This window comes from Theropithecus gelada, chromosome 1 (genome assembly GCF_003255815.1).
Source record: "Theropithecus gelada isolate Dixy chromosome 1, Tgel_1.0, whole genome shotgun sequence".
NCBI classification, from domain to species: domain Eukaryota; kingdom Metazoa; phylum Chordata; class Mammalia; order Primates; family Cercopithecidae; genus Theropithecus; species Theropithecus gelada.
The window spans coordinates 215,384,177-215,399,204 of record NC_037668.1 but is presented as its reverse complement, the minus strand read 5'-3'; the positions used below and the strand labels follow the sequence as shown (position 1 = coordinate 215,399,204).

The following is a 15,028-nucleotide window of genomic DNA, read 5'->3' as shown; positions in this document are numbered from 1 at the left end:
TACCGGAGGTTTGGGAGGCAGTTAACTGAGATGTGGTCATGTTACTTGTTAATGGAAACTCTGAAGAGTCAATAATGATTCCAAATATCCTATAGTATCATAAAGGTACATATACATATGAGTGTGTTCCTTTCATATCTAGTTCAAATATAAATAACTACTTAACCTCAAAACCCACCCCACAAAGTCATACGTGTGGAAATGGAACTCAAGTTCTGTTAATTCTAATAGGTTTTTTTGTTTAACCTCCTTTCTTCTTTACTCTTAAAGGAGGTTATTGACTTGCCCAATATCACACTGCGAGCAAAAGTGGTGAATCTGGGATATAAACTTAGATCTTCTAATTCCAAATCTAGAGCTTTTATCAAAACTCCACAGCCTTCCTATAAACTCTAGGGAAGCTCCCCCAAAACGATGTTTTGAAAATAGAATAATATTCTATCACATTAAATGAAAGAGTTTCTTTTAAAATAGAATTGCGCACACAGAATAGTAGTATTCGGTTGGTGCAAAAGCAATTGCGTTTTTTGCTATTAAAGGTAAACCTTTAAAAGTAACCTTATTTAAAGGTAAATTATTTACCTTTCTGCACACCAAAAATATGTTCCTAAATAAAAATCTTTATCTCTGAACATTGTAATAAGTTATGCTAATTTTACTACAAAAATACAAATACTTTATATATTGATTTTTTTAAGTAATTGGCATACTAGTAAAGGAATGTTATTTACCTTTAAATAAGGTTACCTTCAAAGGTTTACCTTTAATGGCAAAAACCACAATTACTTTTGCACCAACTGAATACCAGAAATTTAATACCCACTTTTCCCCACACAGTCTCTCTACCCTAAAAAAACAACGACTTAAATTTTTCCTATTTCTCTGTATTCTTTGCTAATCTGAATACATGATTTTGATAAGAATATAGTTTCTTAAATATAATTTTGGATATCAGTAATTTGAGAATTTTAATTAAAATATATTTGGAAATACTGTAAGCACATGTTCTAAATGATTTCTTTGGAAATTCTTTCTCTTAATTTTGTTATTTTTATTTTTATTTGTTTTTTTTGAGACGAAGTCTCGGAGTCTCACTCTGTCTCCCAGGCACTGCCACAGGAGTGCAGTGGCGTGATCTTGGCTCACTGCAACCTCCGCCTCCCGGGTTCATGCCATTCTCCTGCCTCAGCCTCCCGAGTAGTAGCTGGGACTACAGGCGCCCGCCACCACGGCTAATTTTTTGCATTTTTAGTAGAGACGGGTTTCACTGTGTTAGCCACGATAGTCTCGATCTCCTGACATCATGATCCGCCCGCCTCGGCTTCCCAAAGTGTTGGGATTACAGGCGTGAGCCACCGCTCCCCGCCCTCTTAATTTTTATGATAATGCTAGAACTAAATGGTACACTTAGAGTTCATTGAAATGCAGTCAATTTCCCAGCATAAAGTAATCAATACTAAGTATCAACAATATGCTAACTACTTAAAAAAATCAATATATAAAGTACTTGTATTTTTGTAGTAAAAGTCGTATAACTTATTACAATGTTTAGAGAGAATTATTTTTATTTAGGAACGTATTTTTGGTGTGCAGAAATATTCTTTGCCCGTGTATTATTATAACACATTTATAATACTAGGAGAAACAGCAAAAAGAAATTTATATTCAAGAAACTCAAAGAACTTTCAGACTGTACATCGTTACTCGTCCATCCCTTTAATGGGAACAGACTGGGAGTAGACAGGCTGATTTTAGAGGAAGGAGTTTTACCAAGTGCTGCTCTCTGCAAGTGAGCCCCTAATGAAGCCAATCGCAAACAAATTTCCCCTGAAATTCTACTTTATAGTCATTAGCAGTGAATTGAAAAACTGGTTTTCCGTAAGAATTCACTTGGGGATTAAATTCTCATCAAGGCCAGCTGCAGGCTTCATCGTGCAGCACTCCTGACATGACATGGGTATGCAGTCTGCTTTGAGAACTCCAAAACTAGCACTCTAGAGTTTCCAGGATCGTGGGGAAATTGTTTCCATTTTATCGTGACTCTTTCCGATTGTCTTTTAGAGATTTGAAGATCTAGGCAAAATCATCTTATTTCTTATTAAGTAAATTCAAGAACATTAAAAAAACACTGAAGGATGTAGGAGGCTATGTAGCTCAACCACCCTATGTTGTGCGTGGGGAGACTGAGGCCCGGCAAGGTTAAAGCTGGACTCAGCTACGAGTCTCGGATCAGAAGTCAGCCTCCCAAGGTCCCATTCAGTTCTCTTTCCATTTAGGTGGGGCCAAGAATAGTGTCTGAATATCTGTTATAAAAATAACAAAAGAAAGCCATTCTTTTATTTTTTTAAAGCCCTTTCCTTTCTTTCTCCTTTCGGCAGCTTCGTTGCGTGGAAGATCTTCAGACAATTCAAGTGATCAAGATTTTAAAATATGAAAAGAAACTGGCCAAAATGTGCTTTTTAATGATATTCACCTTCCTGGTCTGTTGGATGCCTTATATCGTGATCTGCTTCTTGGTGGTTAATGGTCATGGTCACCTGGTCACTCCAACAATATCTATTGTTTCGTACCTCTTTGCTAAATCCAACACTGTATACAATCCAGTGATTTATGTCTTCATGATCAGAAAGGTACGCTTTGCAATTAACTGATTACTTTCACCCTGAAGATAGAGTTGGAAATGACAGTGTAATACTTTTACAGAGGTGATTCAGAGTCGATTCAATTAAAAAAACCAAATCAAGAATTTTGTCAGAATGTAAAGGGATCAGGAAGAAATATAGAATATTTCCAAAGAAAATCATAACAATTCTAAGAACTACCCATAGGGATTCACACTTGTTAGGTAGAATTCTAGTAAAATTAATATTTAATTCATCAGAAAATAGTTTATGCCTAGTAATAACAGTGACGAAGTTAATAATACATTTAAAATTCTTACTGCACCGAGCAAGTTACAAGCAAGTCACAAACAAGTTACTAGCAAGTTTACGAAACTCCACAAAATAGGCACTAATATTATTCCTTGTTTTCTTTATGGGTTGTGAATAGGTTCAGAGAAGTTAAATAACTTGCCTAATCTAGGAAGTATTGGTGCCAGGATTTGAACCTAGTTTGCTCAAGTCCCCAAATCCAGTGCTTATAACTCCTCACTTGGGGTTATAGATACTTACAGCAATTGGTCTGGGTTGTTATTCACATGCCACAGCAAATGTCTAGCCTAAATCAATTTGGTTCAAGAAACTTCCTGGACCTGATGTGGTGGCTCAAGCCAGTAAATCCAGCACTTTGGGATGCTGAGGCAGAAGGATTGCTTGAGCTAAGAGTTCAAGACCGACCTGGGCAACATAATGAGACGCCCCTCTCTCTCAAAAAAAAAAAAAAAAAAAAAAAAATAGCTGGGCATGGTGGCATATGCCTGTAGTCCCAGCTACTCAGGAGCCTGAGGTGAAAGGATCTCTTGAGCCCAGGAGGTCAGGGCTGCAGTGACCCATGATCACACCACTGTGTTCCAGCCTGGGTGACAGAGCGAGACCCTGTCTCAAAAAGAAGAGGAACTTCCTTATCATCTGTTTCTGTAGTTGAAAGGTTTTGACTTGATGGCTGTGAGTCATGGCTAGGAGAGCCCACAAAATGATTATTATAAAGCTGAGCCTCTAAGTTTCAGAGAATTTAAAAGTTAAAAATAATGCTTAATTACTCCATTGGAATTTTAAAGATAACAAGTCATAATAATAACGGGCAATAATAATCACTGTGACTTCTAATGCTCAAGAATATGGAAGAAGCGGGCACTTTTGTAGTAACTTTATTATGTTCAGTGCTAAATCCCTCTGCCTCTTCTTTTGCCTTTCCTTTTCTTTGAATATTATTGGCTTACACTCTCCATAAACTCACTTCCACGTGTCTTATTCTCCTCTCACTGACAGTGTTTCTTTCCGTTTTTTGTTGCCTTCAACTGGTCTATTTCCTTTAACCCAGAGATTTTAAACTTGGAGTCCACAGGACCTAAACATTCCTTGAGTTGGCCTCAGAAGAGCCATTGCAACCCTGGAAATTGTTTATAATAATTTTTTAGTATGCACACATACAAATTTTTCTAGTGAGATGGTTTATAACTTTAATTTTCTATCAGAGGATAAGGTATTTTAGGGACCACCCTCTCAACAGGCAAAATAAAAATACATTAACAATTATTTGTTGCACTCTTTCTGTCAGCCAATGGGCTATAAATTACTGCTTCTAGAACTTTCATGTGCGTACCCCACACCTGGAAATCTTGTAATAAATGAATATTCTCCTTCAGTATGTATGGCTGCCCAATATTCTGCACGTCTAACAAGCTCCCACATGGTCCCGATGTTTCTGGCTCCTAGGGGCATACTTTAAACAGGAAGTCTAAAAGATACAAACAAAAACCAATACATAAAAACAACAGTCCTTGTCCTCAAAGAGCTTACCATTTATATGGAAAAGCATTTTTTTTGGCATACATACTCTATTTAACTTTTATCATCATGTTTCTTTACACTTAACCAAACAATGGTTTAGTGAATAAAGTCTCAAACAAGTAAATATTTTTATTTTTTAAATTTTTGAATCAGATAGAGAAAATAAAAAATTTTAAATGTGAGTATAAACTAAATGCTAACTTGCATAAGATTGGGACTTAAAGAAGACATTATCAGGCAATGTTTGCTGTAAAACAAAACCAAGCAAAAAACAAACAAAAAAGACAGAAATCAATGTAGCTATTATATTTTTAATTGGTATTTCCTGATCTGAGAAAGTCCATATATTCACCATTTATTTCCCTCTAAATAATGGGGATAACAATTACATTAACTTTTGATGTATGTTTTACTGGTCATGATGGACTGACTACTATAACAAGCAACCCCAGCATTTCAGTGAATTAAAACGGAGTTTATTGCTCATTCAGGTCACAGTTCACAGTCTAATAATGTATTGGGTGGAGGAGATGGGATCTGTCCTGTGCAGTCATTTAGGGATCTAGGTCCCTTCCATTGTGCGATATTATGATCTTTACGCGTTGGCCTCCCAGTTTCTTGTCGAGAGGAACAGCAGAGAGGAGAAGCCGAAAGGAGACCAAGAAATATTATTTGATGTTGTACCCAGGACACGGAGAAGAATTATGTTTGTTGATGACATTAGTGCTGTCTGCCATAGTATTTTTTCCCCAACTTATTAGTAATTTCGATAGAAAAAATTCTTCACCTAATTAAAGAAATATTAGCAAGTACACCAGGCTCTAAACTCTGCCAGGAAGAGCCTTGTTTGTTTTTGTTGCTTACAGTAAAAAATCTCTAATTATAGCACAGTGACTGTCACCTAGTAGATACCCACTGAATATCTGTGGACTGACTTACTGTTCAAAATCTCTTAATAGTTGTACCTGTCCTCATAGAAAGTGTGTGCAGATTGAAGCTTGGAGGATTACAAGGTACTGAAATGGTCCTACATATTCTGGTTAATAAGAATTAGAATGAAGAAAAGACATAAAGCTCTGGGGTGATTTAGGTAGATCTGAGCATGACCACATGACCCCTCATCCACACCAGCTAACAAACAAGAAACAACTGAAATTCAGCTCAACTGATTTCCTTGACTATTAATCCAGATAAGTGCCCAACTTTTACTTCATATTCCCCTTTATTTTGTCTCTGCCCAGTTTCGAAGATCCCTTTTGCAGCTCCTGTGCCTCCGACTGCTGAGGTGCCAGCGGCCTGCTAAAGACCTACCAGCAGCTGGGAGTGAAATGCAGATCAGACCTATTGTGATGTCACAGAAAGATGGGGACAGGCCAAAGAAAAAAGTGACTTTCAACTCTTCTTCCATCATTTTTATTATCACCAGTGATGAATCACTGTCAGTTGACGACAGCGACAAAACCAATGGGTCCAAAGTTGATGTGATCCAAGTTCGTCCTTTGTAGGAATGAAGAATGGCAACGAAAGATGGGGCCTTAAATTGGATGCCACTTTTAGACTTCCATCGTAAGCAGTGTCTGGAATACCCGTTCTATATAATATCAACAGAACTTTGTGGTCCAGCAGGAAATCCGAATTGCCCATGTGCTCTTGGGCCTCAGGAAGAGGTTGAACAAAAATAAATTATTTTAATTCAACGGGTGCTTTACATAATGAAAAAACCACTTGTGGCAGACGATGGGCATCTAACATCATCTTCTAATGTGTTGGAGATTTTCATTTCAAATATATTTTTTAAATTACTCTATTTTCCAAAACACGTAATACATTTTTCTCGAAAATACCTTACTGTAAAAATAACTGTCGCATACACATGTGTGAAGTAGCTAGAACATACTGAATTTTTTTGTACTGTTGGACTCTATTCAGTGTCATGTCCTATGTCTGTTGAAGTTATCAAGGAGATAATTCTAGAATGAAAAAGAAAATCCTCTTGTTGGAAACAAAAGACTTTTTATATGTGCACTATGACAAAGAGGAGTTTCAGAGACATCTTTGAATCCTTGTCAGCCTGGAGACCAGCACCAGAGGAATCTACAAGGCAAACTCCCATATATTTGCTTCCCCCAAATTGCTGCCCCTACAGACTCAAAGCTCTTTTTCTTTGTTTTGTTGTTTTTCTAAACATTTACTGTTCTTTGTTGATGCTGTATAAGCCAGGGAGTTCTAAGATGCCAGCTCTTTGAGATTTGCTCATTCCCCTGTATTTCCACCTGTATTTCCCACATATATTATATATATCTGCTAATAAACTTATGTTTGTTTTTCTTTTGTTAATCTGTCTTTTGTTATAGGGGCCCCAGCAAAGGAACCTAAAGTGGGTAGAAGGAAAAATTATTTTTTCTTTCCCTACAAACTAAACATGGATTGTTAGAACTCAAGGATTTCATTGACAATATAGAAAAGAAACACTGAATCATCTTATTGCCCAATTTTTTTTTTTTTTTTTGAGATGGAGTTGCGCTCTGTCGCCCAGGCTGGAGTGAGTGGCGCGATCTCGGCTCACTGCAAGCTCCGCCTCCTGGGTTCATACCATTCTCCTGCCTCAGCCTCCCGAGTAGCTGGGACTACAGGCACCTGCCACCACGCCCGGCTAATTTTTTGTATTTTTAGTAGAGACGGGGTTTCTCCGTGTTAGCCAGGATGGTCTCCATCTCCTGACCTCGTGATCTGCCCTTCTCGGCCTCCCAAAGTGCTGGGGTTACAGGCTTGAGCCACTGCGCCCGGCCCATTGCCCAATTTTTATTGCTTATATGACTCTAGTGTTTCATCTTCATAAATCATGTTTGAAGGACTTCTCAGTGACTCAGCAGCCTGTTAAAGAAGGATGAACCAAAGAAAATGTTTTCACTAAATGTGCTTTTAAAAATCAAGTGTATTGCTGGTTCTGCTGCACTATGTAGTCCAAGAGTCATTAGTAAATTGCTTCTGAGGGTCTGAAATTGAACAAAATAATGGCTTTGTATTTCTATAAAAGTTGTCTCCCCTTGTTTCCTTTCCACTTTGGCGTATGTAGACATTTAATTTATGAATAAAACCCTTTCCTGTCCTTTGCTTAGTATGATATTAATAGCCTTCTTCTTATCTTTAGAGGGTAACTCTGGGCTGGCAGTGGTGGCTCACACCTCTAATCCCTGCACTTTGGGAGGCTGAGGTGGGCAGATCACATGAGGCCAGGAGTTTGAGACTGGCCTGGGCAGCATGGCAAGACCCGGTCTCTACTGAAAAATACCAAAAAATTAGCTGAGCCTGGTAGCCCCAGCTATTTGGGAGGCTGAATTGGGAGGATTGCTTGAACCCAGGAGGCAGAGGTTGCAGTGAAGCAAGACCATGCCACTGCACTCCAGCCTGGACGACAGAGTGAGACCTGATCTCTAAATACATAAATAAATAGAGATAGACAGATTAGATGATAGATGATAGATAAACAGACGGTAAGACTTGTATTTGAAGCTGGGAAAATAAAATGAGTTCATTTTGTAAGTCTCTGGAAATCCCCTGAATTCATTATTTACATTTCTGGTTTTATCTGGTACATCTGAGCCCTGTGGTTAGGTAAGTTCCATTCAGGTAATGAAAAGTGCAGTTAACATGCTAGGCAAGTTGTGATTTTTAGTCCCAGGTGTTGAGGCAATGCTATTGTGAGTCCTATTGTGTCTTTTAAAGAAAAGGCATGATTACGGTCTTCCCTGAGGCATCTTGGGCCTTACTTTCTGAGAAGCGAAAGATCTTAGTCATTGCACTTTTATAGTTAGAATGACTCAACCTGAGTGTGTATAATGTAGAGGAAGTTGCATGTTTCAACTTTTAAAATGTCCCCCACCCCGAGTAATTGCAATTAACACACAGAGATATACTACATTCAGTTTAATTATAAGCAGATCACTATCTTCCATTAGTGAATAAAATATGGCAATGGAAACTTTTCGTGCTTAATTTTGGTCACAGAGAAATCAAGCATTTGTAACCTCAAAACCTTTCTGTCACCTGCTAATGAGATAAATTTGTTCTAGGAAGTCCATGGCCTTTGTAGGGAAACATGTTTTGTATTCCAGAAGTGAGCTGTTCAGTTCCATGGTCTTCTGAAGTAGTGGAAAGGTCGTGGTGACATGTAGTGCATAAGTAGGTAGGTACTGCTGATGGCTATCAGTGATCCCAAGAAAAGGAGTCCTTTGTATATCACCTGTAAGACAGCAAGAACTCTCATTTCATTTGTCCAGAGATTCAAATCTGAAAATAGACTTCATTTTTTTTAACAACAAAGGGGTAAACAATGTCCTCTTTGTTCTTTAACCTGAAACAACAATTTAATTGCATGACCACCAGGTCAGGAATCGATAAGATCAAGATAAAGTCAAGGATTGGGAGCCTCCCTTCTCCCTCTCTCCCAAGAAACTCATGAATCAAGGTCTTCTGTATGAAAAAAATTTAGCAGTCAGCTTTTGTCCAGTCATTAAAAAACCTGTGCAGTTTAGAAAAAGAGCTGTGAATTCTAAGAAGAGTACCACTGTGCTGGAGCCACACATCATTCATTCCTTCTCAGAAGCTTCCCAAAAGTCTCCAGGAGAAGAGTGGTGGCCTGGTGGCCTCTGTGACTAAGACTCACATGGAGACTAAACACTAGCTGTAAACAGTGGCCTGAGACTCTTTCCAGCCTGAGTCAGGTGCTTCCCCACGGCATCCTGGCCTATTTCTCTCCCCGCACTTAGTGTCCTGCATCCTAACTGCCTGCTGGCATCTTTTCCCCTTTTAGACTTTCAGCTCCTGAAGGGTGGGGGCCCTATTTTATTCATCTTGTTTAGATACATCTTGATTTCTTCCAATCCATTCTCCACATAGACATCTTTCTAAAATTCAGACCTGAGGCTGTTGGCCTCCCTGGGCTCCCTGTTTCTCTCAAGATAATATTCCAGGTGTTTAAAGCCCTGCCTCCACCCTCTGACCATTCTCACACGCTAGTGCCGCCTTCCAGCTCCACTGAACTATGTTTCTCATGTGTCTTCCGCCTTCCCCCGTCCTGGCCCCTCCTGTCCTCCTCGGGGGCAGTGTATCCCTCTCCAGTGCAACTGTCTCTATCCCCCACTAGCCTCTGAGCTTGGTGAAAGGTGTGAACTGGTCATGTTCATCACCACGACAGCTCAGTGCTGTGTACTAAATAAAACTGTCTGTTGAATAAATGACGTTGTAAAATCCCCAAAGTGGAAGACTAGGGAATCAGAATTCCATTTAATGGCATCTCTAGGCCAACTGCCCAAAATGAATGTATTATAGCATTCCATTGGAATAGGTGTTTTAAAAGTGATTCAGTTCTGTCCAACTTTACAAATTAAACTCATAAGAATATTGCACGAAGCAAAAATCAAGAACAGTACATCTTGCTAAAATAAAGTAAAAAGTTGAGAAATATTAGCATCAGCTTCTTTCCTGAGACTCTTCCCTTCAAAAGCTCTCTTTCTTTGCCACCTCCTTGTAATGTTGTTCAGTAAGCACTCTTCCCTCTCTGCATTCAGGGCAGTTTCTGTTTGGAAGGCAAACAGTTGGTGTCCCATTATTTCCGTATTTGTCTGAAACAAACATAATCATAATACTATGACATTTTAACACATCACATTAAAAAATTAATAAAATGTAATCTGTTTCAACCTTTTTTTGCCAATGCCAACGCTGCACAGCCTCATGGTATCTTATTCTGGAAAAAGAGACCTGCAGGAAAGTTTAAAAAGTATTCTTGTATATTCCGTAACAGCTAAACAGAAAATTAAAATGAGGAAAAGTCTTCAGTCCAGACCTTACCATGGTATAGAGAGGGATGAAGGTCGATGGCATAATAGCATGAAGAAATCTCCCCATATTCTTCTGAAAAATGAACCAGCTTGAGTTGACATGTGCTCGCATCTGCAATAATGAGAGTCTTAAAGAATGCTTTTGAACGAACACATTCATTTCTTACTGTGACTTAGTATTATTCTTCATTCCCACTCATCGCAATGCCAAACACAAAGTAGTCAAATAATTTTTTGTTTCCGTAATGTTATTCCCAATCCATTTTAGTAAATGTCGGTCATATAGGACATTGCCTTGAAAATGTACAGCAAATACATGAAGCCTGCTAGGGAAGTTTATTTTGCTCAGGAGTCAATATAGGAAGTCTATTTCAGTAGAGGGTTTGTTTAACCAGATCTGCAGGTAATCTGTGAGCTCAAAGGTTTGTCTAATTTTCTTTTCTTTTTTTTTTTTTTTTGAGACGGAGTCTCGCTCTGTCGCCCAGGCTGGAGTGCAGTGGCGTGATCTCAGCTCACTGCAAGCTCTGCCTCCCAGGTTTATGCCATTCTCCTGTCTCAGCCTCCGGAATAGCTGGGACTACAGGCGCCCGCCACCTCGTCTGGCTAGTTTCTTTGTATTTTTTAGTAGAGACGGGGTTTCACCGTGTTCGCCAGGATGGTCTCGATCTCCTGACCTCGTGATCCGCCCGTCTCGGCCTCCCAAAGTGCTGGGATTACAGGCTTGAGCCACCGCGCCCGGCCAGGTTTGTCTAATTTTCTGTTGCTTCCTGATTGGTTTGTAATATTGTTTATGGCAAAAAGAGACTGTTTAAAGCTATGTTTGTCTGGACCTACTATGTTTGTCTATGACACAGATACTGTGTCATAGCCATCCTGTTTTTAAAGGATGGGACAAGATACATCAATAAATCCTCCAATATCTTGTAGGACGTCCTCTACCACATCTGATGCAATTTTGCTCAAGCTGAAGTCCAGTTTCTTTCTATCTTCAGGAGAGATGGAAAATAGCTGGTCACTCTGCTTTAAATTTATCTTGTAAATCCTTTCATTTTATTATTTTAAAACTATAATCACAATCACTTATTGTGAACTTTTTGTGTGAGTGGTTCAAAATGGAATTAATGTGTTTTTCTTCAAAGTACTAATCTTCCTGAACATGAATTTCTTTTTGGTATTATGCATTTTCTTTCTAGTACATAAGGTTCCAAAGGATAATCAATGCTACTCTAAATATGTAAGTTATAATGTTATGAGTGAAAAGGCCATTCAACATTTCTTAGATTTTCTAAATATGTTAACACATCTGAAAGTTGTCCTTTCATTAAATTAACATATTACTAAATATCTAAGATAAAAGCATGTGAATTATCAGAGGTTTTGTTACCTCCTAAAATGTCCTTAAAGTGTAGATAGAGATAGTGTGTGTGGGTCATTGTCACTGGCCACAGAGTCACAATCCACCCAAGTCTAAGGAATGCTCTGTGTGTGTGTGTGTGTGTGTGTTCTTATCTGTAGGTATTCTTATATAGCATGCATGAGATGGAGGCTGAAGCAAAGAAAAAGAAAAGAACATTGTTAGAATATCAGTGAACCGTCTCATGGAATAAAGCCAAACCTTCTCACTCACCTCTATGTAATTGTACATGGATAGGTCTGAAATTGCGTGACTATCTGGGATTCTCAATCTTGAGAACGCAGGAAGACACAAACCTGGAAGTTAAATAATACATCTTTCTAAAACCTTCTATAAAAATGTGCTGAACTCTTCACAGGTCAAATTAAACAGTGTGTTCACCACCAATGCTCTTGCTATTTTTTTTTAAACTATAAATAACCATTCTGTATAACCAACAATCTATGACTATTGATAATACACATAGAACATTTCCTGTCGTGATTAAATAAAAATTACAACAAAGTTAATCTATACTATTGTTTTATCTTTGTTCTCTAGTGCCCCAAACCAGCGTTGACAGTGTGTTCTTATGCATAAACCCTCTATCCACCTCCAACGTCATGTGTAAACCAGACACACGAGTGCTAGGAAAGGAGGAAACAAAGTATCTCTGGCTCCTGAGCATCTGAGAGACTTGACGGGGAAATAACCAAAAAAAAAAAAAGATGAGAAAATTTGTCCTGGAACTCTATAATCTCTTCAGACCCAGGCATCAGTGTCCTTGGACTTCCTAAAACACCACAGCAAACGTTTACTCTGAACTTACTTTATAACAGGCTTTTTTTTTCCTTTTTAAAACTTTATAGGAACTATTCAATCTTTACAACTCTGAAGTTGAGAGTATTATCTCCACTTTACAGATGAAAAAGAACGGAGGCTTTAGAAAGATGAAGTGATGTGCTCAAGATCACACCGTTAATAAGTTGGCAAGTCAGGACTTGAAACTGGGTGTAATTTAAGGTCAGTCCTCTAGTCTATCCTTTACCTGAAACAAGTGTAAAATCAGAGGTGGCTTTTGAAAGCACATGACGCTGGGAAGCAGGAAAAGGTTGTCCAGTTCTCAGGCTATTGTTTGCACCTTGTTTTATATATGTAATATACAAGCCCTCCAGCCACCTCCGTGGTCATGTGCAAATCAGTCACACGAGGGCTAGGAAGGAAGAGAGGGAACAAAGGCCTCTGGCTCCTGAGCGTTTGACAGAGACGACTGAAAAATAATGAAAAAAAAATAATCATAAAGGAATTGATGCCAGGCACGGTGGCTCACGCCTATAATCCCAGCACTTTGGGAGGCCGAGGTGGGTGGATCGCTTGAGATCAGGAGTTTGAGACCAGCCAGGCCAACATGACGAAACCCCATCTCTACTAAAAATACAAAAATTAGCCGGGTGTGGTGGTGTATGCCTGTAATCCCAGCTAATCTGGAGGCTGAGGCAGGAGAATTGCTTCAACCCAGGAGGCAGAAGTTGCAGTGAGCCAAGATTGCGGCCACTGAACTTCAGCCTGGGCAATGGAGTGACTTCGTCTCCAAAAAAAAAATCAAGAAGAAATTTGCCATGGAATGCTATAATCTCTTCAGACCCAGCCACATCAGGCATATTATGTATTTATACTATATACATAATATATATAATTGGACACATTTAATTTAAATTACTTCCAGAATTACATATAAATACTTAAAAGTTCATTATCTGTAAAATTAATGTATTGGCTGAATCGATTTTAATCAGAAGGCAAATGAAAGTATCAGATGCATGACCCAGCATGGTGGCTCACGCCTGTAATTCCTGCACTTTGGGAGGCTGAGGCGGGAGGATCACCTGAGGTCGGGAGTTGGAGACCAACCTGACCAACATGGAGAAACCCCATCTCTATTAAAAATACAAAAAATTAGCCGGGTGTGGGGGCGCATGTCTGTAACCCCAGCTACTCAGGAGGCTGAGGCAGGAGAATCGCTTGAACCCAGGAGGCGGAGGTTGCAGTGAGCTGAGATCGCCATTGCACTCCAGCCTGGGTAACAAGAGCAGAACTCCGTCTCAAAAAAAAAAAAAGAGTTAGATGCAATTTTGACAGGGCAAAAAACCCTGGAGCTTCTAAGAATGTTTCTGAGGATGTGTTGTAGGGTAAATGTCCCCAGCCCTCTGTCCATGGCCTGTTAGGAACCGGGCGCACAGCAGGAGGTGAGTGGCAGGTGAGACCGCATTCCCGCCTGAGCTCCGCCTCCTGTCAGATCAGCAGTGGCATTAGTTTCTCATAGGAGCGTGAACCCTGTTGTGAACTGCACAGGCCAGGCATCTAGCTTGCACGCTCCTTATGAGAATCTGACTAATGCCTGATGATCAGAACTGGAACAGTTTCATCCCGAAACCATCTCCCCCAATGCCCCCGTCTGTGGAAACATTGTCTTCCATGAAACCCATCCCTGGTGCCAAAACGTTGGGACTGCTGCTAGGAGATGCAGGCAGAGGGTGTTACCTAGGCTGACAAGGGAAAGAAAGCAGCGTATCTCTGCCAAGCATGGGTACTTTGAGCTTTTATCTTTGAATGAATCACTTTGTGGACCTCCACATAGAAACTTCAAAGGAAACTATGTTTCTTTTTCTGGGTGCTAGTTGTTGCTACGGGAGAACGGTGGCATAGACTGTTAGTAGAACAATACGTAATCCCGGGGAGAGAATTTACATTATACATCAGAGGTCTGTGATCATTGAGGATCAGAAATAAGTCCAACATTAGTCAGAAGAGCTAGTCCACGTCCAGTCGAGAAATTGACCTTACTTACTGAGGTCATTATTGAATTTATCCATTAACTCATCAAATACCAAGCAGTCTTCAAAGCCCTGAAACAAGAAAACAAATGGGAAATAAGAAACTAGAAATAATAATTTTAAAAACCCTTATTACTGATTTTGAACAGACCTTCCATTGTTGAAGATAATTCATAGACTGTTTAAGTCATCACATGGTATTGAATTATGGTTAAAAATGACCACTGGGCCTGGGCGTGATGGCTCACACCTGTAATCCCAGTACTTTGGGAGGCCGAGGTGAGCAGATCGCTTGAGCTCAGGAGTTTGAGATCAGTCTGGGCAAGATGAGGAGACCCTGTATCTACTAAAAATACAAAAAAATTGGCCGGGCGCGGTGGCTCAAGCCTGTAATCCCAGCACTTTGGGAGGCCGAGACGGGTGGATCACGAGGTCAGGAGATCGAGACCATCCTGGCTAACACGGTGAAACCCCGTCTCTACTAAAAAATACAAAAAAAAAGCCGGG

General features: G+C 39.6%; 2 protein-coding genes across 2 annotated transcripts in view; one reads left to right on the top strand and one right to left on the bottom strand.

Annotated features, from left to right (window-relative positions):
* Positions 1 to 6,785, top strand: part of OPN3 (opsin 3) — a 47,055-nt gene extending 40,270 nt beyond the window's left edge. The window contains exons 3-4 of the mRNA XM_025360063.1: positions 2,379 to 2,630; positions 5,693 to 6,785. Of these exons, the coding sequence (XP_025215848.1) occupies positions 2,379 to 2,630; positions 5,693 to 5,956 (516 nt within the window). The 3' untranslated portion in view covers positions 5,957 to 6,785. The remainder of the gene's footprint in view (positions 1 to 2,378; positions 2,631 to 5,692) is intronic.
* A 1,582-nt stretch (positions 6,786 to 8,367) lies between these two features.
* KMO (kynurenine 3-monooxygenase) overlaps positions 8,368 to 15,028 on the bottom strand; it is a 59,790-nt gene continuing 53,129 nt past the window's right edge. Inside the window, exons 11-15 of the mRNA XM_025397241.1 lie at positions 14,536 to 14,593; positions 11,922 to 12,004; positions 10,305 to 10,406; positions 10,155 to 10,214; positions 8,368 to 8,694 (exon numbers count right to left, since the gene is read on the bottom strand). Coding sequence (XP_025253026.1) covers positions 8,578 to 8,694; positions 10,155 to 10,214; positions 10,305 to 10,406; positions 11,922 to 12,004; positions 14,536 to 14,593 — 420 coding nt within the window. The 3' untranslated portion in view covers positions 8,368 to 8,577. The remainder of the gene's footprint in view (positions 8,695 to 10,154; positions 10,215 to 10,304; positions 10,407 to 11,921; positions 12,005 to 14,535; positions 14,594 to 15,028) is intronic.